Source organism: Venturia canescens, chromosome 6, assembly GCF_019457755.1.
Source record: "Venturia canescens isolate UGA chromosome 6, ASM1945775v1, whole genome shotgun sequence".
NCBI classification, from domain to species: Eukaryota; Metazoa; Arthropoda; class Insecta; order Hymenoptera; family Ichneumonidae; genus Venturia; species Venturia canescens.
In genome coordinates, this window is record NC_057426.1 from 12,133,184 (window position 1) to 12,155,970 (window position 22,787).

The 22,787-nt window shown below is 41.5% G+C and overlaps 3 protein-coding genes and 1 long non-coding RNA gene across 12 annotated transcripts in view; 2 read left to right on the forward strand and 2 right to left on the reverse strand.

Annotated features, from left to right (window-relative positions):
- Positions 1 to 3,777, reverse strand: part of LOC122411936 (uncharacterized) — a 52,529-nt gene extending 48,752 nt beyond the window's left edge. Inside the window, exon 1 of the mRNA XM_043421056.1 lies at positions 2,432 to 3,777. The gene's annotated coding sequence lies outside the window, so the exon portion shown is untranslated. The remainder of the gene's footprint in view (positions 1 to 2,431) is intronic.
- A 4,102-nt stretch (positions 3,778 to 7,879) lies between these two features.
- Positions 7,880 to 10,097, forward strand: LOC122412678 (transmembrane protein 234 homolog). 2 transcript variants are annotated; one of them, XR_006261416.1, is made up of 5 exons: positions 7,880 to 8,588; positions 8,674 to 8,825; positions 8,907 to 9,066; positions 9,599 to 9,853; positions 9,927 to 10,097. XR_006261416.1 is itself a non-coding variant. In XM_043422420.1 (4 exons), exons 1-4 carry the CDS (start codon positions 8,573 to 8,575, stop codon positions 9,691 to 9,693), a joined length of 423 nt encoding a protein of 140 aa, XP_043278355.1. In that variant the 5' UTR covers positions 7,880 to 8,572; the 3' UTR covers positions 9,694 to 9,898. The 2 variants fall into 2 exon arrangements, 1 of the variants encoding a protein (XP_043278355.1); XM_043422420.1 differs by lacking the exon at positions 9,927 to 10,097 and having other exon boundaries at positions 9,599 to 9,898.
- A 474-nt stretch (positions 10,098 to 10,571) lies between these two features.
- The window catches only part of blo (bloated), a 104,762-nt gene continuing 92,546 nt past the window's right edge, over positions 10,572 to 22,787 (reverse strand). For 4 of the 5 annotated variants that reach the window (XM_043422417.1, XM_043422415.1, XM_043422416.1 and 1 more), the window contains exons 4-8: positions 17,702 to 17,917; positions 14,677 to 14,837; positions 14,224 to 14,438; positions 13,071 to 13,349; positions 10,572 to 12,341 (exon numbers count right to left, since the gene is read on the reverse strand). In XM_043422417.1, coding sequence (XP_043278352.1) covers positions 12,148 to 12,341; positions 13,071 to 13,349; positions 14,224 to 14,438; positions 14,677 to 14,837; positions 17,702 to 17,917 — 1,065 coding nt within the window. In that variant the 3' untranslated portion in view covers positions 10,572 to 12,147. The remainder of the gene's footprint in view (positions 12,342 to 13,070; positions 13,350 to 14,223; positions 14,439 to 14,676; positions 14,838 to 17,701; positions 17,918 to 22,787) is intronic. The other variant, XM_043422419.1, reaches the window with a different exon arrangement.
- LOC122412679 (uncharacterized) overlaps positions 14,312 to 22,787 on the forward strand; it is an 86,030-nt gene continuing 77,554 nt past the window's right edge. The window contains exons 1-6 of one of the 4 annotated variants that reach the window (XR_006261419.1): positions 14,312 to 14,452; positions 14,662 to 15,864; positions 15,925 to 16,607; positions 16,671 to 16,899; positions 17,758 to 17,954; positions 18,039 to 18,290. This is a non-coding gene — a long non-coding RNA (uncharacterized lncRNA). Of the gene's footprint in view, positions 14,453 to 14,661; positions 15,865 to 15,924; positions 16,608 to 16,670; positions 16,900 to 17,757; positions 17,955 to 18,038; positions 22,533 to 22,787 lie in introns of those variants that run through there. The other 3 variants (XR_006261418.1, XR_006261420.1, XR_006261421.1) reach the window with 3 other exon arrangements.

Genomic DNA, 22,787 nt, shown 5'->3' on the forward strand with positions numbered 1-22,787 from the left:
CCCCCGTCCCAGTCCCAGCAGGGGAACGATTTTGAATGAATCTTTGGCGGTTTGCGACCAAAAACGGGTTCACGATCCCCCTCCTGTGCCCCTCGCCGACTCATTCTGCAAGAGATCGTGAGACGGGGGCTCCAGAAGCATCAAGCAAAGAGATGTGCTCGCGCGCCACGTCTCTCCCTTCTCGATACTCTCGGGAGAGACGAAAGAAGCACGCAGAAGAACCGTTGACGTCCGATCACAACGTACTTTATCGATCGTTAGCTGACGATGTGGGATGCGGTCGCAAGAGCATCTCGTGCCGTCTCTCGTCTCTCAAAAATAATATACTGCTTCGTAATCCCATTTCCTATACTGGCTTTCGGATTTTAGTACCGTTTTTTATTGCACGAAAATATCTTCGAGACCAAAATTAACAACGTAAACTGTTATTTCTACACCTTTCATTCCGGTCTCCCGAAGCGCTCGGTTATACCTCAGAATGATTTTTTTCATTCATTCTTGAAAGGTGATCCCGCGTGCAGCGAAGCTCCGTGTCGCACCTCTCGATACTCAAGTTAATAAACTTTGAGGTCGGATAACTCCAAGGTTCCAAATTCCTTGATGTCGTAATGGAGAATCGTTTTAATTACGACTCCTCGCTGGGCATCAAACGCTTCACCGTGAGCTCTAACATTTTTTTAATACTCGTCGTTCCTTTTAATGCATCGGAACTTATTCTGGGTAAACAAACTTTCACAGCCCCGTCAATGAATGCTCGAAAATCATTGAAAAGTTAATTCAATTTTAAAAACTCATTCCTGCCAACTTGGCAACTCGCCGAAGTGGATTCAGTCGCTCCGAGTGTCCCGGACCCCGAGTAACATTTGAAGATTCGCAGGTAAGCGAAGCTTAACGTGCACATTAATTACGGTTTTGAAGTTTGCCTCGCCGGAATGCAGCCAAGTTTTTTCGGCCTTTTTAACAGGCCGAATTATGTGAAGGTTGTTGAAGTTCGCCCCGCGTTGGCATGCGCCGAAATATCTTTTAGTTTTTTTGCAGTACGATACATAAGTTATCGAAGTTTGCATCGTTCGCACGAAAAGGTATTTCGTGCTCTCCTGCGCCACCCTTCAAACACGTTTTGAAATCCGAAAAAATTAAACACACCTCTCGGAGTAAAAGAAAATACAAAAAAAAAAAAACATTCAAGGTCGAATATTAAATCGCCGATAGCGTGAGAAAAGTATTGGAAACGACGAAATTCATGAATTAAGTCACAGCAATTATTTATAGTATTCCAACAAATTTAATGCCGGTGATAGCGAATAAAATGTTCGCGTCGTAATTTCTGTGACGAAATTATTCCTCAGTTCTCATTCTCCAAATGAATCGCTGCTTGCACACGAGAGAAAATCTCTCACTGTTGAGTTTCAGCGTGTAAACAACGCGAGATCGTGGTGGATTAAAAGACGAAGTTGAAAAAATATTTGATTAATCATGTCGCTGTGTCATTGACACGATTATTTTGATCTCGACGAGAATAATTTTATTAGAGACTGAGAGTTATGTGGTAGTAAGCAGGCTCGGAAAATGTATCATTAAAAACGAGCTCTCGATGATATGGGAATTTATATACGTTCCTATATACACACATCTTGTGGTCAGCTAAGAATACGACCTTAACATTCCGAAGTGCTTGCTGGCAAATGATTGGCCGCAAGCTCATTCCGAGCCCTATTTTTTCGAACTGATCCCGAAGGTCTGCCGATCGGTTTTTCTTCGTTAAAGATATTCACTCTCGGACAGTATATTTCGATACGAGAAGAAGCCACTAATGGCGAAAAATTTGATATTAAATTCTTTAGTGAAATTCACGTTCACATCAATTAGGAGATAATAACATTTTTACGTTCGGTATTTTAGTACCTTTTTACAGTTAGACTCTTCGGAAAATTGCTCATCATTATTTCCTATCAAGCTTTCGCTACAAGAACTTCGCTACGACCAATTTATTATATCCAACGAAACCGATTCTTCGAACATTCCGCGATTTTTCATTCACGAATGTGAATGATTTAAACAAATAAATGAAAACGCGCCAGATTCTTCTTCTTCGTACTTTTTGACGTTTGATAGCTCCGTTCGAAGTGAAGAGGCATGTTCCATCTCGTCTAGAGCAATATTACGTTTCTATATGCATGGATATCACGATCCGTAAGAGGGAAAATAAATACAGAAAGTGTACGAAGTTTTAAGGAGGGAAGAAATAAAAAAGGGCCTTTTCGATCCGTCCCTGGCCTCGAGACTTAATCTCTTTCTCTCTCTCTTCCTCTTTGGAGCTCGGGTTCTCGAGAGAGTTGCCGCAAGATGAAAAAAATAAAGAGAGAGAAAAAGATAGTAGAGAGAAAGACCGGCGCGCGGGATCGGGCGGTCCGGCCGGGCGCTAACTCACCTCGTGCCACATTCCGCTGGTTATCCCGACGTAGCGAGACGAGAGACGAGGCACAAATCCCCGTTCCGGCGACGCCTTTCGGCACTGCAAAATTTACACGAACTCGGCAACAATAAAGAAAGCAAACGGGGATTAATGTATTCCCGGAAATTTGAAATGCTTTAATTTGACGAAAATAAAAAAATAATAATCCTTTTCGCGTCAGATTATGTGAGAAAAATAAAACAAAGTGAAGGAAATCACTGTCACTTGCAATAAGATCGTAGATACGAAACTTATCAAAACAAACACACACGCGCGTGCGCGCGCACCCACTTGTTACGCCATCGTAATAATAGGAAAAACAATCCAGCGCGCAAGCTCGGGCAAAACTTTGTTTTTTCTCGATATTCGATTCAAACTGTTTCACGATTATTGTAACCAACAACACTGCTGCACACGTGTCCAATGCGTCGCCGAAAGCTTGCCAATGCAGAGCCGAAAACCCGCGTACGCCGATTTGTTTAAAACTCACTTTGTCACAATTGTAGAAAATAAAAATGAACCTGCGCGTATTGCGAGATGATTTAAAACGTGCGTTTTGCCTCCGTTCCACAAGGACGCGATGCCAGTCCTTTTATTTGATTTTACAGGATGCACGCGAATCTCTCGCGCGCGAACTTTGCTTGCTCTGCGAAGGAGCAGCTGGTTCAGACTGCAAAAAAAAGCGGACTCTCACGGTGGCCTCCTTGACGACGAGGATGCGCGCAAACGGGCAACGGCGGTGCGCGGCCTCTGTACACTCTCACGATCCTGCCTTTTTGTTTATATCTTTTCCCGTGTTATCTCATTTTTCTACAGAGCACGCGGCAAGCGAACCACGCTTGAACTTTCGCTGATTTATAAATGAGAAGTAAGAATATTCCGTTTTCCGTTATTTAACGATGTTTACGATATCGATTTTCCGTGTTGTAACGCGCATGATTTATCGCGCGCGGCCGCGCCGCTTATTTGAACACACCACCAACCACTCGCGATTTATTATGATTTTTTGAGTACATTTCGTACCGACATTTGAGCCGAACTATTTTAATTGTGGATATAAACAGGTGATAGCCCAGCACGTAAACAATATGCGTTCGTGCTTTTGCAGAATTTATTATTTTTCTCTAAAAATAACTTATATTCAACGAATTCGACTATCAATGTTTTGGATTGTTTCGAGCAATACGAAACACTTGCGATCGCATGTACAAACTCCTCGGAATCTCCGAACCCTGTTTCTTCGCTCCGTTTAGATTTTTCTCTTTCTCTACGTGCCTCGACGATATTCTTGCTCTGGTGGAGGACCGCGAGCTATACCGCAGTGTGTGTGGCACATCTTCCAACGGTCACGGGATGCGATCGCTCTCTCCTTATCCCCACTCCCTTTCTTGCCCCCTTCTCTAACATTGCCCCGCGGCACGCTACAGTGGAGAGGGAACAAACATTACAGCTGCACTCCCCTCCACCTTTCTCTCTAGGCACTACATCCACGTTTTTGGCTTTGGCTTATTGCTTACCGGATTCCGGACTCGCCGGAGGACTCGGGCTCTCACTGCTCGCAGTCGATCGCCCTTCTAATCTCTTGAATTAACCCCTTTCAGTCAAATGTATGGATGTTTTTATAACAAATCGTTTGGGGGTTGTACAGTGGTTCGTGGTAGTGCAATTAAATAGTTCAGTAGTGAACCATCTTGTTAAAAAATAAGGTTCAAAATTTAACCTCTGAGTTAGCCTCCTCAAGTTGAACAGTTGATTTTTTATAATACGTTTTTTGGGGATTGTACAATGGTTAATGGTGGTGTAATCAAATAATTCAGTGGTGAACCATTTTTTCAAAAAATAACTTCCAAAATTTAACCTCGAAGTCAGTCTCGACATATCAATTATATTAGGGTTTCTTCTCCAGACCGTTTAGAGGTCATTCAGTGGTGTATGGTATCGCATTTAAACTGTTTGGTAGTACACCATTTTTTCAGGATGCAAATATCAAACATTGGCTCAAGTTATCCCTTGCCCGTATTTGTCCTTATGAATTTCTGTTGTAGCGATCCACAGCTTCTCGAGCTCGCCGCTACGCGGTCTAAAACCCGTAGCCGGGGCGCTCAATCTTCCAAACATTCTCAGCGCATTTAGAGCAGTGTGGGTGTGTCACATACCCCAGTGATGAGTCGTGTCCGGACCAAAATAAAATGCGAAGACTCTACATTTCCATTGCTACACTCAGTATAGGGATCTTCTTTACCGACTGCATTTGCAGCAAAAACGTCTCAACGTACTCGTGATGAGTTTCGATCGTTTCGATCCTAATTCTGCTTCGTAAGGTAACGTGTTCTTTCCACCGACACGTGCAACGAGAGCGTGAGCCACTATACACGTAATACATAATGCAGTCGTCGTGATGGTAGCACCGTGCCAACGATCTCAAATTGTGGGAAAGTTATTTATTGGGCAACCATCACCTCTGTTAAGTTAGCTCCGTAATCTTGTTATTTCGAACTTTTGTTAAAGTAAATCGTTTGAGAATGGTGAGAGGGCGAAAGATCATTTGAGTCATATTATTTTTTTGGTAAAGATTGAAAAAAAAATTTGATTGCTTGAGAGAGATTGAAAGACAAAGAAAATCATTCGGAAGTTGAATTATGGAATAATTTATCTGTACACGATTTACCAAAGAGCCCCGGTATATGCAGTGGGTCTACGGAGTGTACTTTGGGCTTTCGCAATCCATGCGCGAAAAATAGCGGTCGATCATTACTAAATTCTGTACTAATAATACTGGAACGCGCGCATAGCTTTTCAAGAGATAGTCCACGTAGGTGCAGCTGTCTGTCACCAATCGACTGTGTATATATTCCTTATCAAAGTTTTTCATTGACACCGCGGGCTTGTATACAAAAGATTCATAGATGTGAAATAACCAAAATAACCAATAGAAAGTATATTTCTGTTATACCATTCGTTATCAGAATTATTCATGAATGCAGCACAGATGGAATGTCGAGTTGTATTTTTTGGAGTCAGCATCGCGGACCCTTCACTGATTTATATTCGAGCGCCGAGCAAGAAAATCAAATGATTATGAAATAATTAAATCTCAGATTTGTGTAATTAACTATTAAATGATGATTGGTCATTACGTGCGCTTCGAATCTCGAGCTTCTATCTTCTTGGTCCATATCTTTTGTGCTAATTTCAGGGAATTGTTTCTTGTTCTTTAGTCTTTAATATTTAATGCTTGAGATCCGTGAGTGCAAATACTGTTGTATTAATCGTTACTTCGAACTCTTCATTTTTATTTATGTTATTGTTCCATTTTCTTAGAACTATTGGCAAGGTCTAACAAAGAAGCTATATGGCAGCAAAAAAGTGCTACGAAAAATCTTAGATTTGAATAATGAATGATGATTCAACATCGAACGATAAAAAAACTTTGCCAACCGAGCAAATGAGATGCAAATGACATACAAAATGAAGGTTGAAATATCAACTTCGCTGGAATTATTAAAATTGGATCAGGTTAAAAAGTCCTGATCCTTAGTAGAAAAAAAAATTCATGCTGTTGATTTGAAGCAAGGATCCACATGGAGCAGTTTCGATTTCAATTATTAAAAAAATGGAAATGTGAACAAGGCTGTGTTCTTGCAATCAGTGACTGAGTTCATTTGACATTCTTCAAGAACAATTCCTTTATTACTGAGCAAAACGACTCCGTTATCTCCGTCTGTTACATACGCGTATAGAGTGATGCAAAAAACCACACTCCTTCCGGTAAATAATCATCCAAATTGTCTTTATGAAAAATTCTTTATTTTCTTGACAGTTATAGCGGTACAAATAAAGGCAATAATTCAAGTTTTCAAGTTCAATTATCAATAGAAATATTTATCTATAAAGACGAAGCAAGACATGCAGTGTAGCTCAAGTTGTAACAATATCGAAATTTTACGTTTCAAAGGGTGATAGTCAATTTTTAATACTTCTGCATGACAATTACTATAAAAACGATGATATTGATTGCAATAAAAAATGTACAATATTATAACTGAAGAGGTTTTTTCCAGTTACTTCTGAGATTGTTCTCTTCCTCACTATCTCTCTCTTTTTCTCTTCTTCTTTATCAGGCAAATCACTACCTGGCCAATCACTATCAATAGTAAACACTAATCATAGGAATTTCTATCGGAGAAATATCACGTGACCTCGATCAACTAATTTCTATCAACATTCAACCACTCAGAAAAAAAGTCTCCTGGGAAAATCTCTATCGGGGCATTCTCTACCGACTGTAACTAGTAGCATTTTTGTCAAGGACAATCTCTCTATATAGCGATGAAGATTAATCTTTACTGTCGGTATAGAGAACTGGGAAAGGTTATCTGTAAATTCGACAGATGGCGTACGTAATCATGAATTTATTTGAACACGTCGCCTAGGCAGAGCGAAAGGTGTTGGTAAAAGAATTGCAAAAGATAAAGGAAACCTCTCCGTACTGTTTAAAGTCTCTGCTACACGGTATGAGATATCAAGCTGTAACAGCTTTAGCGAAATTCATCAGTTCCATCAAATTGTTTATCTAACTTAAAAAGAGAGAAAAAACGTATTAAATTTTGTTAGTAGTTATATATTGTTGGTAGATAATTATGAATTTAAAGACCAAGATCGATAAAAATGTAATACCAGTCTATGAATCTGTATTCTACATGTGATGTTACCGAGTACATTGCATGCAAGATTGTAACCACCTGAGGCTAGATGGCGACACCGTAGCCTTCTTTATTATATTCACAATAAAAAAAAATGAACACGCCGCCTATATTTTGTTTTTTTTTTACATTTAATGCGACGAATATTTTTATTTTTAACAGTTTCAGTACAAGAATTTCACAGCCTTCTGTCTCTTAATACGTTAGCCACAGCCACGCCACAGCTCTAACAGTTTCTTTATTGCCCCCCTTTTTCGTTCTACTTTTTTGAGTTGGCAATCCTTTTCCCTCGTTCGATGCGCCGCCTTGCAGCTTCTTGCTCTTGTTCTTGCTGTACACTGCACACTGCACACTGCCAAACAATGCTGTGACTGCTTCCTGTTGTTTCCAACAAACATTCTCAATCGGATTGTGTATCACTCACGGTGTTCTGTGCTACACTATAATCTTGAGTGTTATCGAAAAGTTCTGAACTATATTTTTTGGAGCTTTTACGTTTTTGAGTTGCGGGTGTTTTGCGAGTTGTAACGGAAAACTTTTGTCGATCAAGACGAATTAACAATCTGAAGTTATTTTCGAGGACTGCATAATGGTTTCTACAGAAACTATCGTCATCGGGACCGCTACGGTCATTGCTGGAGCGGTTGGCTTCGTTGCTTTGCCGATTATTGGTTTCGGCTCTGGGGGAGTCCTAGCAGGCTCCACAGCTGCGGCGTGACAGTCAAGTATTGGGAATGTCGTAAGCGGCTCAATTTTTGCTGGATTGCAATCAGTCGGTGCAACTGGCACAGGGTCTATAGTGGGCGGTGTCATGGGGGCCGCGACTATACCATTGATTCGTTATGCTGGTGTTTTCTCTGGATCAAAAAAGGCATAAAAATGAGCTGATGTTGACGATAACGGCGGAACATTTCAAATGTCACGGAAATATCAAATAAAATATGTTCAAGTTATCATAATCTGTATTTTTTTTATTATCCATGTGACACTGTTTATATTTTGTAAACACTATTTACGTATATTTGAAGAACCAACGAAATTGAAGAGTTCCAATTGGCCTACATGCCAGAGGCCAGGTGTAATCAAGGCCCCAGTCACCGAATAAAAGAAAACGAGTTCGCAGTTTGAAATAAATTTAAGTTGATGGATGTAAAATTGATTGTAGAAGATCATAATTGAAACATTTTTCAAAAATCCATGTAACAGAAATAAAATTTGGGCCAAAGTTTAACTTTGTCCTCAACCCGTGGAAAGGAAAAATGAGAACCACTGCAATGGCGATCCTTTTCGACAAGACTTGTTTAATTAACGCACAGTATTGAAAATTCGATAAAATGGCTACTCCGTGCATATTCTAATGGACTAGGATATTTCGTCATTCAAACTTTAAATACGAAATAAACTCATTGATTTAATGGCATCTGTCCTGGGTAAGAGTCTAATCAAAGTCTAACGGTATAAGTTAAGCTGTCAATTTTTAGGTTACAAAACTGAGATGAAAATTTTTACTTCCAGAGATTATTGCTTATCTTGTAATTGTTGCAATATTATGGGGAGTTACAAATCCGTTGTTGAAAAAAGGTGCTACAGGTATAGACGATGTAAAGGCGTCGTCGACGTCTGGGAAATTTCTCCGTGAAGTGTACTTTTTGGTTACGAACCTCAAGGTTAGTGCTCAAACATTGTTCAAATCTGCCTCAGTTAATCCTTCTCGAAAAATTATTTTTGCATTTGTCTTTCAATTCAAGTATATGATACCCTTTCTCGTGAATCAATGTGGCTCCCTTCTGTATGTTATGACACTGCAAAGTGCAGATTTGTCATTGGCGGTGCCTGTCACAAATTCTTTGACATTTGTGGTTACGGCCATGGCTGGTTGGATTTTTGGGGAAGAGAAACCACATAAAAGTGAGAAAAGTTCATATTTATCAATTGAGGTAGTTGTCTCATAACCTACCAAGTTGAAAATGTCACCTCATTGTCGGTGTACGCAAGTCTGGATATTGTGAAATCTTTCATACAAAAGAAAGCTCAATTTAAATTTCATCGTTCCAGAGATGAAAACTTATTTGCTAAATTTCCTAATGCTCATTCTCACGTTCAATCACTATATCTCTGTGATTCAACAGTAAAAATTCTTTGATAGTTACGAGTTCTCTAAAAATTTGAAAATTCTTTCAAGGATTGAACATTGTGATGTTTGCATGATTGGAGAACTGCATTGAAAATCCTTTTTTATTTCATCAACAGTAAACAAAATGTATGCAGCTTGGCCATAACATGTTCCTTTACGGTTGAATGACTGGATATATAACAAAATTAAAGACTATTATGAAAAATTTTTAAAAATGATGATGAAAATGGATGAGACAACTGCCTTACTTTATTCCTTTGCTACTGCTCAGTATTTTAAACCAAGAACTTTTCTGTTTTATTTCAGATGTCTACATTGGAATTCTTATGATCATAGCAGGGACGACAATATGTTGTCTCGACAAACTAAATAATGAGAACAGTATTGTGACTGCATACTAAAATTATGGAAATAACTTATTCAGCAGTGTGAAATGAGATAGACAAAGAAGCAGGAAAATTTCAAATGATCTTTCAAAGTCGTTGATCGACCAAAGAGAAAAACAAATTGAAAGTTGAGAAATTCTGTACTGGTTGCAAAAAGGATTGAACTCAATATCTAGTAACTTAAGTTTCAATAAAAAAATGATTATTTTTCTATAACAGATTTAAAGAATTACATTTATTTATTTCAGATAAGGCGATAGAGTTACAAAATGAAGGTTTGTTTCTGGCGTTTCAGGCATTTGAGGTGCATTTTTCGCTCGTTCTAGGAATAATATAGATACTCGTTAATTGAATGGTAAATATGAATGTATATAAATTTACTCGTTAAATCGATATAAAGAGAATTGGTTAAGAATTTACGATATATACACACAAAGGATATAATTACTAGTCTATATATATACACACGCAATTAGCACCGTGGTGGAATGAAAACAGATCGATGAAAGTTGGACTTTGATTCACTGAGTTGACCATTCATCCGGTCTTGTAAGCAGACAACGTTTAGTATTTTATTTACTGATTGAACAGTGAATTTCTTTTCATTCGAGATAAACACTGTCACGACAGTGTTGACTGATGCCTTTAAGTATGTTGTCGATATTTACATAATTACGAGGAAAAAACGAAAAGAAAGCAGAATTATTTTTAGGGAATATTCAAAGACATGTTTTGTTTTGAGTCTATAGAAGATTTTGATTGCTTAGGAAGTATCGTTAATTTGCGCAGTTAAGATTTATTCATTTTTTGCTCTTATTTTTTGCTTTTCTTGGTTTTGGGGAAAGAAGGAATTGGAGGATGGCACGATGATTCACGGTTATTCTAAGCAATGGTTTCTGGATCGGGCGTTTATTTCCTTCGCTCACCAATTCACGTTTTTGTTTTTTCTTCAATTTTTTAGTCGCCGTTTACATAATCACATTAAAAAATATTAATAATAATAATAATCGGTGACAATGATCGATGCTAGTTACTTTTTCCAAGTCGTTGCGTCGTTATTCACTCGTGAATTCTTGGGCGGTCTCTTCACTGATGGACGATTCATTACCGCGTTTATATAATAAAAAAATGGCATTCTCATCAAACACGGCAAAAATTTATCGATTATAAATCTGGCAGAGAGAACGCTGCGTTAAAGTGTTAACGATCGAAGATGAGAAAAAACAAAAGCTTTTTTCCATGCCTTCACATTTAGAAACATCAAAGGATTTCTGCTTTATTTCAAGCTCTGAAAGAATTTTGATAATTCACATCTTTCTATCAACGATGCATTATTTGGCGCGTTTGTAACGCCCTTGATTTCACGTTGTTAATCATAATCCAATGCAATTATTTTATTCCCTTACGGAAATGAATTTTTATTATCCTCTTTACCCCTTTTTCGTATATAACTCACGTATATACATATTTATACTCATAGATTTGTTCTTTCTTTCAGAAATCATGGGAATGGCAATGCATTTGATTTTTAATATTGAACAAAAAATGTAGCAGCATGTACGGATATAGTTTAATTACATTTTTTAATATACATCAAAATATATTTATATTTATTCATCTAAATATACCATCATTATTAGGATGATCAATTCTTCAGATTTCTTTCTTTTGATTCGAACCACCGAACTCGAGGGTCTTGCAGTTACAGACTTAAATTCACTCTAAATTGTTTATTGAGCTATAAATTTTGCATAAATTCTCGTTTTTGACTTCCAATAACACCGAGGCATGGAAAAAATGTTTAATTACTATTTTGCAATTTTTTTTTTCATATATTTGAATTTCTTTTGGCAACAATATCTTCTCTCTAGCTCCGTTCTATGGGAAAATAAACAGAAAGCGGTTCGAGTTCGCCCTAATGAATGGACAAAAATTTGATTTCAAGAATATTCTCCTCATTTGCTGGATATGGTCGATCGAAGTGGAAAGTAAACATCCAATTAATCATCCTAACAATTACACTTTTTCATACAAACGTGTGTACTATACGTGTGTATAATTTACTCGTGTTTTATCTCTTTTTCAGTGATTAACGGTGTGGAAAACGTTCGCGGGTAAGCTCGAAGATGAACTTAATCGAAAATAATTCGATATTCTACATTGCTCACAAACGAGCTGAGCTTCCATTGCGAAAGTTTGAATGTTGGAGAGGTACCTTCGATTAGTAGATTAATTAATCATTATCGTCATATACATTTGTGGCCATTTACATTTTCGATGCACGCTCGAACGTATTTTAAATGTAAAAAAATACGTAATCGTCACGAAACATTGACGAACGATCGTGTGCTTCTTTATTTCAATTCTGTTGATTTTTATTTTTCTTTATTACGTAATCGTTATTGAGAAAAAGCATACGCAATTGTTTATATGAAACTCAAGACTAGCATTGATCAAATGGCGCTCCCACTAAGCTCGGGATTTTTTGCTCTTGATCTTGAACCATCCGGCACTCTTGTTCGGATCCCTCGGTACCGACGTCGAACGACTCAGCTCGACCCGCGAATTCCCGTTCCGACTTTTCGAGGCCAACGACTCCGTCGATACGGTTCTGTCCACTTTTTGCTTGTCCTTCGACTTCAAAGTACTTCGATTGATCGTACCTGAAAACAAACGCCGCATTAATCTTTTAGAAAGTAGTTTTTGTGTTAATCTTTTTTATATTTACGGTTTGAAAAAATGTTGAAAATCGAGAAGGTCCGCCGGTTTTTGCTTGTAATTTTTTATCTGTTTTGGGACGTGATCACCAAAACCTCGTTGGATGCGTGCTCGAATTCTCCTCAAATGGCTTGCAGTTTATCAGTTTAACTTGATTTGTAGATTTTTTGAAGAATCTTCAAAATTCATCAATTTTTCATATTTTTTTCTTTCTTTGCCGACACCCAACACTTGCTTTTGATCACAACGAATTGAGGGGTTGGCACGAATCCAACTCAATTTTCTTAGTCCACCGAAATCCTTTTCGAAACACTGCCACCGAATCTTTGTACCGTCCTTTTTTACCGACTCGCGGTGATATGAAATATTGGATAATTTAAGACTTTTTTTCGTCGAATTTCAGATTGCCGCGGTTTAAGAAAAGATGAAGATATCGCGATGAATTCCGGGACGTTTTTTGTGGTTCGATTGATTTTGATTTTCAAGTTTCACTCAAACTTTAATTTCCCATTAAACGAGTGACCAGTTCAGGCAGAAACACGTGAGTGTTTGTATTTTCACAACGATTTTTCCAAAGAAAAGGCAAACGTTGATTTTTCGTTTTGATTATCTCTGAAGACTAGATTTTTTTAAGAAAATGAAATTTTTGCAGGACAAGCAAAGTGGGAAATTACCGGTTTTCGAAAGATTGTCTTTGCTGCGTCGTGGTTCCTTGCCACGTCTGCTGAGAGTCTCGCGACTTCGTTGTCTGCGTTTCATGGTTGTTGGTGGTTTTTGATGATGCTGCTGTTGATCATAATTGATCTCGAATGGCTCGCGGTAATGCCGTGGCTTCCAGGGTGCGAGAACGCTTACGCTCCTCGAGACCGTTTTCGTGTGGGACTGAAGGGGTCGATTCAACTCGTCTCGAGACGCCGCGCGTCGTCTCTCGTTAGGTCCAGGTATTTCACCAACTTGCAAACGAAACAACAAATTTATTCACAAAACAAAAATTCTTTTAACTTACAATAGAAATCAATGTTCATGACGATTCTTGTCCAATATTTCCACATGAAATCAGCAAGAATTTAACGACGTTTAAAAAATGGAACAATCCAGAAAAAACAAAACGATTATCAGTTCCATTGAGTATAGAAAAATAAGTGAAAGGGTTGAAAGAGGGACATAAAAGAAGAAGTATGTATTTCAAATTTAAGGGGTCGATTTCGTAAGCGCTATAAAACCTTTGCAATCGAAATTAATTAGCATGGCGCAACGAATGAAGCTATAGCGATGATTTTATCTTCCGATTTCACCGTTTGTATCAGCCTAAAACTCTAAAATCGATCTTTGATCCAAGGAGAAGAAAAAAAAGACAAAAAATCATTAACCCCTTCGATGGCAAGACATTTTTCACGCCAAGTGCCCAAAATGCTGAAAGATTGGTAGCCGGGGGTTTTTGAGGTCGCTGATTACGAATCTGCACTCAAAATGCAAAAATTCAAAATGGTGGATCCAAAATGCACAAATTGATCTGACGCCAATGCCACCGAAAGGGTTAAAACAGAATTAAAAAAAAAAAAATCGAATGTGGAAGCTCCTCGTTGTCACCTCGTTGTGGGACACTGTGTGAGTTTTTGAAGAAATGACGATATTCCTTCAGAAGGAATGAATGGGAATGTCAATAACAGCAATAATTATACAAAGTCTCTACAAATATTTTTTCTTTCTCGTTGCCAGAATCTTCGTCAGGGATGTTGAAATTCTGTATGACGAAGAACCAATTTGAGGAGGTGAACCCATTATTCCCCTCTTAGCACGATTTTGGTTCAAAAAATGCATGCACACCTGTAGCAGCGTGTAAATAAACAACCGATCGTTGAGATCTCTGAGAATTCTGACTCTGCTGGCTGCTATCGCCGGTGGTACTTTCACCCGAGGACAATGCACTTTCGGCGAGCCTCGGTGGTTTCCTTGGTGGCGTTGGTACGCTCAAATTTTGTCGGCTCGAGGAGATGGTTACGTCACACCTGGCGCTTGCATGATCATCGGAACGTTTGCTCCTGCGGGGATAAGAGTAAGAATTCATTAAGCATAAACGACGGTGATTAGAGAGCCGCAATGATTTTCATTTGATAATAGAAATTGAATTTTATTCCTTGAAAATGAACTTGTCAGGAATGAGCTTCGAATGCTCTGGTAGTGGACTTTTTTTTAACAGCAATTAAAGTATTATTCTCCACAATTCGGATAAAATTTTTAATTTTGAATAAAAAAATGTTCTAGCACTTCGATATTGACCTGCGTTCCCGATTGGAGGAGAAAGACTCTTGGTCGGTGTCGCCGAAGAATCGTAGATTTTTCTGAACGGAGACGCGTTCGGGTGCCGAGGAAGCTTCTTCGTCTTCGGTGCCAGTAGTCAAGATTTCGCTCTCAGGGATTCTCGGTTTTTTATCGACGGGCTGTAAGCGTCAAAGAGGAAAAATCAGAAGGTCGACTCCACAATACAAGTCCTCATTAAAATATAATTAGCGAGGGCCACTTTGCAGATAAAGTTCTTCACAATGAATCCCCATCGAAGTGGGATTCGCGAGATGCATGTCACATCTCTCTGCAAATACGAAGTAAAAATAAAGCCTCGAGAACAACGAGCAGAAAGCAGTTGAAAATATCGAAAGACCAAAAAGATAGCGAGAGGCAACGAGAGGAAGGGAGGCAAGGAGTACAATAAAAAAGGATGATGCGAGTCTAAAATTATCGTGCTGGCGAGAACATTACAGCAAATTTCGCGTTCCCGGTAGGCGTTCGCGCGAGCAGAACGCGAGTCCATTATCTCTATAAAGAGTGTGTACATACGTATACATAAAATAATATTATATACTTTATACATCCACACAGATAAGAACATTCACATGTGTTATTGTCCGTCTATATTTACACGTATACGTATGTAGACACATTGGAAAGAGTTGATCGCTTGCGGTCCAGTTAATCCGATGTAAGGCAGCTCGTTGTTCTTCAAGGGACAAACAAAAAGAATGCCGAGGATCCCAGCTCTGCCCTGGGGATGTTGGATTAATGCCTATGCCTCGCTCCTTCAAACATGTGTGTGTGTGTGTATGTTGTTTAAAGGAGGGACAGAAGAGGGATAAAATGGGAGCGAGAGGGAAAACCAAAAAGAGAGAAACGAAGAAGAAAGAAAGAGAGAGAGAGAGACGATGCTGTTTCACGATCACTCCACGGGATAGCTCTATACTTCTCGTTGTGTATAACACATACTACGAGGGAGTTACTAGCCCAAGATACAAAGGTGGATGTGTGCGAATCGAAAAATAATGACTGGAAGGAGAGCGTGTGGCGCGTCGGGTACTGTGCGGCGTCGGCGGCGTCTTCATGAGTCATGACTATGACCCCACCGATATCCATGTTTTGCCTCATCCATAGATCATCTTCCACCGAGGGCTGTACTCACCGAGCAACAAAGTAAACGTACGAATTCGCAGAATCTCTTACTTTTCATTGGCTTATCAATATTTCAAACGATTTCAGGCAGATCGGCGATCTCCGTGGTGGGAAGAAGCAAGCCTTCGAAGTCGAGTCTGGTCGGGAAGCGTGAGAAATAATGGCTCATTTTCACAGGCCGTTTTCCAGAGCTTTCCGTTAATCGGCTTTACAACAAGTGGCCACGCGACGAAAGGTCGCGTCTTTAACGCTATTTTCCGTACGCGTTCGAAGCCTTCGGAACCGAGAGCCCGCCGAAGCATCCCCGAAGCGTTCCTGCTTCTCCCATTTCTGTTTCGTCTACATAAATATATTTTTACACTCTCAAAGTGTAATAGCGTTTTATAGTTGGGCTCCTCCGAAGAGCCGGGGGAACGGGCTTGGAGCAGGAGGAACGGGCACTTAATCTCCCGATTAAATTAAACCACAGAGCGCGCGCGGAGTTAGTTAAGCATTTAATCAAACTGGTAATTGGTGGTTGGTAGTGGCCCTAATGGCTCACCGGGCGCCCCTTCTGCACCCCTCGGAGCCCAAGCCTTTTTTCGCGAAGCCTCCTCCGACAGAGAGAAAGAGCTAAGATCTGTTCCACTGACTGATGAATGTGCCCGCCATTGCTGTTTTATACTTGTATACGTCATACCCCGATGTATATCTGTACCGAGGTGAATCGTTTGTATATATAAATAGCGAAGACACATTGCTGGCTGGTAATAACATCAGGGATGTGAGAGGTACGTGCATGACTCGATCCGCTCTTATCGTCATGCTTTATCGAAATTTTTCTTTTTTCGTAGACCAAGGAACGAAGAAAAAATCACCAATTTCCAAGACGAGCTCTAGGCATTCTTTTGTCCCTCCGTATATGTATATCAGACGCGTATATTTCTCTCGCTGAGTCCACGTACAAGAACCAACGCGATCATGATCGTTTAAGTGCATGGGAACGAGCCCCAAGAGACCCCCAGTGAAGCTGTTTACATTTTACTTTGAGGAAAGATATTCACCAGAGATTTCTGACGTACGGTACGTTCTTTAAACTCATTCACAAATCGTCATCGATTGGTCAAATTTTTCAACGACGATTCACCGAAATTCCGGAATTTTTCGACCAAATTGTCAGACTGTCAAGCGAGTTGATTTTTTTTCCGGTGCTCTTCTGGCTGTGCGATCATGAAAAACGAGTTTCTTGCAACTTATTAAGTTTGTCTGGGAATGATTTTCATTCAAGTCACTAAATTACTTCGAGTATTGGTCTCTTGTTGTCATCGTTATTTAAAGTTTTAAGTAACCTTGTGCAAACGAGACCCGCGCTTGTCGAGAGGCACTCACGTGAATTTCGGGGAAAAGTACCGTTGCGCTTACCTACGTGAGTTCAACAGTGCCAACATGATGACGAGAAGGACAAGTGTACGCGTGTGATAAAAAATAAAAGAGCAAAAAAATCGGGAGCGTTGCGTCGGGAGGGAAGGAGGGAAAGAGACCGAGAGAAATGCGTGGGTCTGCTTGCCCACAGAATCTCGAAACTGGTCCGCAAAAGGACCGCTACAAGGATATCTGATGAAAGTCACCAGCACCGACTGGAGGACTATCATATTTGGACGATGACGCGTTCAAATCTTTTCTAAACGATGATCACGTCTACAGTAGAAACTTCATTCCGCGGAGTCGAACAAAATTTCGAATAATTATGCTACGATATTTGGAATAACTTTGAAAAATTTGTTGAGCAGACTTTTGAAACGTTTCCACTTGACTGTAGTACAAAAAGTTGATTTCCCGTTACACAAAGAGGAGGTTAAAAAGGGAATGATTGTGATGGTTCTACCTTGGCACTTGTTTTGTTCTTTCGTGATAACGATTTGAACCATCCCTTTCTTTCAGCCTCCTGGCTCTGATTATCTCTGGTAAGGGTGTTCTTCAAATCGCAAAAGGGTTCCTCGTCACGGGTGAGTGTTCCCGTAGAGCGGGAGAGGCGGGCGGGCCTAGGAGGGCTGGGGCTTCCGCTTGGGGTCGAGAGACGTCGACGCTGGCTGTAATCCTCCTGGAAGACGAAAGATAAACGGGAATCGTGAGAGCAGGTGACATGACAAGAGTAAAGCGCAATAGTCCATCGAAATGAAATCTCGAATGGAACAAAATTCAAAAAGACACATGCCATTCAGTTCAAATTCCAGGCTATTTACTCAAAGAATTGAAGAGCATCGTCGTCCGCTTACGTTCCTACGATTTCCATATACGATTAGCTCCGCCGAAAGTTCCTTGAGCAGAGTATTAAAAAAAGTGGATCGTTGGAACATACGAAAACGTGGGGAAGTAGAAAAGGCAAAGGCACGATGGGCCGAGAGGGGCGCGGGGAGAGCGTGGCCACGTGGGTGGCGCAATATCACGGCAGAAAGATCGGGCGTAGCCGGGGGGTAAGTTTTTGCAACCCTTTTCCTTGCCGGTATTGCGACTCCTCCTCTGCTCGAAGCTGTAAGCTGGCTTTTTCTTAGTCCTCATTCATAAAGTCGGGTTCGCTTGTGCGACAAGGCAGAGTCTGCAGCAGTGTCGCAGAAAAGGGCAAAAAACGATGGATTAAATTGAGGCGACTTTTGATACGGGTTGTAATAAGAGTACGAAGGAGAGAGGGGCTCGATGTGGGTATTCGCGCGTGGCAGCGGTTCGCTCTCTGTACATCGAAGGAAAGGAGAACTATGCGTATAAGCGATGCAGCAAACGGCGCATAAACTCTCTCAAATGACTCAGGATGGATAGTCCATATCGCGGAATCATCTGCATATAGTACGGGCTGGCCAGCAAGAGAACGAGAGAGAGAGAGAGAGAGAGAGAGAGAGAGAGAGAGAGAGAGAGAGAGAGAGAGATAGAGGCAAAGGCCGCTTTTCTACGAGAGAGTTCTTCCATCCATACGAGCAACAATATCCTGTGTGTGCTTTCCATAACGAGTCGCGCGCGCTACCTCGCTCAGTCTTTCTCTCGCAGATGAGAGAGAGAGAGAGAGAGAGAGGGAGGAAGAAAAAAGAGGCACACGATGCGCTGCCCGAGGGCATTGTGACCCACGCACCCCCCTGCTCTTGCAGCAACGGATCGTATGCCCGTGCGCGGCCTTCCCGGTCAGGCTTCTCCGTCTTTTGCCATCTTTCTTCGAGTCCTCTTACGTTTGCTTCGCCAGTCCTTGTCCTTCTCGCAACATCCTCAGCAATGTTCTCCCATCTTTGTCCTCTGCGCTCTTGTGCACAGGAGAAAATGCTGCGGAGAGAAAGAGAGGCTCCCTCGACGCCCTTCTTCCCTATTCCTCTCGGCAGCGCCTCGCCCTACCTGCATCACGACGGGGAATGCGTTATGCACGGCTACTCCCTCGCGCCGCTCTTTTATGCACACGTATACATTCACCCTTCCTCCCTCTTTCTTTCGCTTGCTCTTTCTTCGCGTGGGCTTCCTCCGAGATTGGTCTAGGTCGTGGTTTAACGCTACGGCTTACCGCGTGTGTTCCCTTACACCAGAGACCCTGCAGCATCCTCTTCTTCCTCTTCTTCTTCCTCCTCATCCTCCTCTTTCTCCTCTTTCTCCTCTTTTCATTCTTCTTGTTTTACTGCTGGGTGTATTATAAGATTATGTAGGTATACTGCGGAGAAGAATGGCCGGACGAGACGTATGAGAACTGAATCATAACGATAGCCGCCTCAACGTACGTGTATGGAACGGTTATCCCTCAAGATTATTGCGCGAATTCAAGAGTTTTTATGTTCCCTCGGTCGAGTCGATTTGGACTCGACTTTTTGTCTCTGTGGCTTTTTATTCTCGTTTATTTTTCGATCGAATGTAGCGGAAAAGCTTTTCGTAGATAAGATAACTGTAGAGCGAGAAATGAAGAGCTGGCCCCGTGAACAGGAGGGTGTTGGCTTCAATGAAATGATCAAGAAATATAGTCGTTCCTCTTGGCAAACGATCGTAGAAAATGTATTTGTGTACAGAGTTATGGGAGTCGGTTGTACGGGCGCGTGTGGGTTGGCTTGTCCACACGTGGGTAAAACCTGAGGCTCTTCTCAGGGAAATGCGGGCCTTCCATAACATCGAACCAGTACTTCTTTCGCATTAGTCTTTATCGTCTCTTTCTCCATTTTCATGTCTCTCGGTCGCGCACTCGCTTTAGGGACGAGACGGGCGGCGTTGCCGCTGCTGGGCGCTGCGGTTGTGCAACTTCTATTCGGACGTGTAGCACTCGGCGTGTAACTCGAGTCTTCGCTACCATTAGCTGTAATTCGCTGACAATTTATCACGGATTCCGGGAGGAACGCGAGAATGATATTACCAACAGCGTTATGTTACCTCAACCCTAAGAATCATTAGGAATCATCAATTTCTTGGATGAGTTCCCGCGGATGCGCAGACGCAACGAGGTTTTTCGTTATCGTTGATGTTTCTGCTCTGTTGGAAAGCATCGTTTTAGAGAAGTGTCCCTTCCTCAGGTCATTTCTCCGAGCTGCACAGGGGCCAGATTTTATTTAAGCGGATTCTAACAAAACACGAACGTTTTGGAAAGAGACAGGAAAAAAGCCCACGTGCGTTTTCAGATCCGCTGTTAACAAGAGTCCTTGATATCGTACAATCAATCGCGTAGTCGCATGCACTCGCAATACTGACACTAAATATCGCAGCACAGTGAAAAAAACAGACTCGGAAAAAGTACAGAAATTATGATTACTGTCCGGCGGTCTGTAAAGATCTGCGGCACAGTTGCGAGCGTTATCAGAGAGGCAGATATATTCCTTGGGTATCGGAAAGAATGGACGCGTAACTGTGTAAGCAGCGAGGCCAAACAGAACATCGAAAGGGTGCAAAACGATCGTCTAGAAAGCGAGGGGCATCTGCGGAGCAGGAGCGGAGCAAGGAGCAGAAAAAGGGGGAGAGGGAGAGAGAGAAAAAGTGCAACGTTGCGGTATGAGCGGTGGCGGCGTCGGTAGCGCAAGAAGAGGCCTCTTCAGCGACTGCGTCAAGAGCGGGGTTATAGCTGTGTGCCGTAGGACGGGATGCGGTTTGACCAGGAATGCGCATCTTGCCGAGAGAGAGAGAGAGAGAGAGAGAGCCAGAAGGAGAGAAAGAGAAAAGGAGAACGCGCGTGTAAAACGTCTTCCTGCGCTTCGGTTTCTCGTCCTCCATAAGCTCTTTGAGCTCCTTTAGCACACGCCAACCTCTCGGCGAATCTCGATCTAGTTTCGCGGAGCAAAAGAAACGAGAAGAGAGGAGGAAAGGAGGAAGAAAGAAAAAGGAAGAGAGAGAGAGAGAGAGCGAGAAAGGGATATGAAAAGATGAGAGAGGATTCTTGGATTGCGGGCACAGCTTTAACATTCTCCAGTAGTTCGCTTCAATTTCACAGGATTCCACTCATTCCAATAAAATCTCATGTATTATGCAGCACTGGTATAACTATACTCTCGGTAACCAGATTACCGGTGATTTCTCGATCCCTCGGAAACGGTCATACCAGGGCCTAAAACCAATAGTGAGAACTGCAAGCTCGGTGTATCGAATCTTCGCAAAAGTTCGTATCGAATTTCCCGAGAAGGCGTTTCGTGTCAGCGCTAAATAGTTGGGGATCTCACAAAATCAGGTTTTATATTGATCTTGGATTCTCTTCCTGCGCACCATTGGAGACAAAGATTTTATATTTACGGGCCGTCCCAGAGTTCACGTACGGCTGCGGACTTCCCAGCCGGAAACTCCGCGTGTGCTTCGAAGATCGCAGTAACTTCGAAGACGGAAAGCACGTCGTTAGTGCACAGCAAAATGAAGTTCGAAGCCTGTCCAGCTTCTCCCTGGGCATTGATATTGTGCTCTTACGGGAAGTTTCCCCCTGGATTCGTCTCGGTACTTCAAATCCCCGATAGCCGGAGCTTCGCGCATAAATTCTAGCATCCTGGCAGCAGGTCCTCGTTATGCCCTCTTTCTTCTCAATTGTTCGCTTCCTTTGCTCCTAGCCAAGGTCATCGGCTTGCGGGCAGCGTGTTTAAAGAGAGCTTCTTCCGATGTGCGGAGAAGATGTGTCCAGAGAGGTCTCTCTATTCCACTAGGTTGCTGCGGTCGAGCGAAGTTGGAGCGAGTGGAAAAGGAGCAACCGGATGTGCATTCATGGTGTGTTAAATCTGGCTGAATCCTCGTAAGGAGAACGGACTTGGTGGATAAAGTTATCGGCGTAAAAAGTCGCTCGACATCGTGGTTGGTTATGCGCGAGGGAATATTTATCCTTCCCGATGAAACTCACCAAAATAATATGATGCAAGTTTGAAGATGCACATTTTATATTTCCACCTTAATTGATTTCCCCCAGCGAGAAGCTTCCGATATCATCGACTCATTTGCACATTAAATACTCCCATAACCGATGAGCCATTTGTGCGAACGTTGATGACATTCGGAAAAAGACTCAGAACCGCGCGATTGGTCTAGTCGCGCATGAGATTGATAGAGACTCTTAACCTCGTTATAAGTGAACCGGAGACGCGGCGTGTGTTTGCCCAGTCTCGACGTAATCACATGAATATCAACGGAAATCTGGTTATTACAGGCGATATATGTTTTAATACTACATATCATAAAACATAAATACATGTGTGAGCGTATATATGTATAATAAAGCATAATATGACCGAGTGAGAAAAGCTTCGCTGACGAGGGACTGGTTTTTAATGTGAAAACGTGAGCTATGATGTTTTCCCTTGCCGTCATCCTGGGAGGTCTTCTCCCTTTTTCTTTTTTCCGCCCCCCCCCCCCCTCCTCCTCCGCCCTCCTCCGCCCATCCGTTCCTTTAGATATAGGCCCGCGTAACAGCGATAATAATTTGTGACGTGCGAGGCCGGCATTACGCATTATTGGTTTTGTACATACGATCTTCTATGAGAGTAAAGATGCCTCGG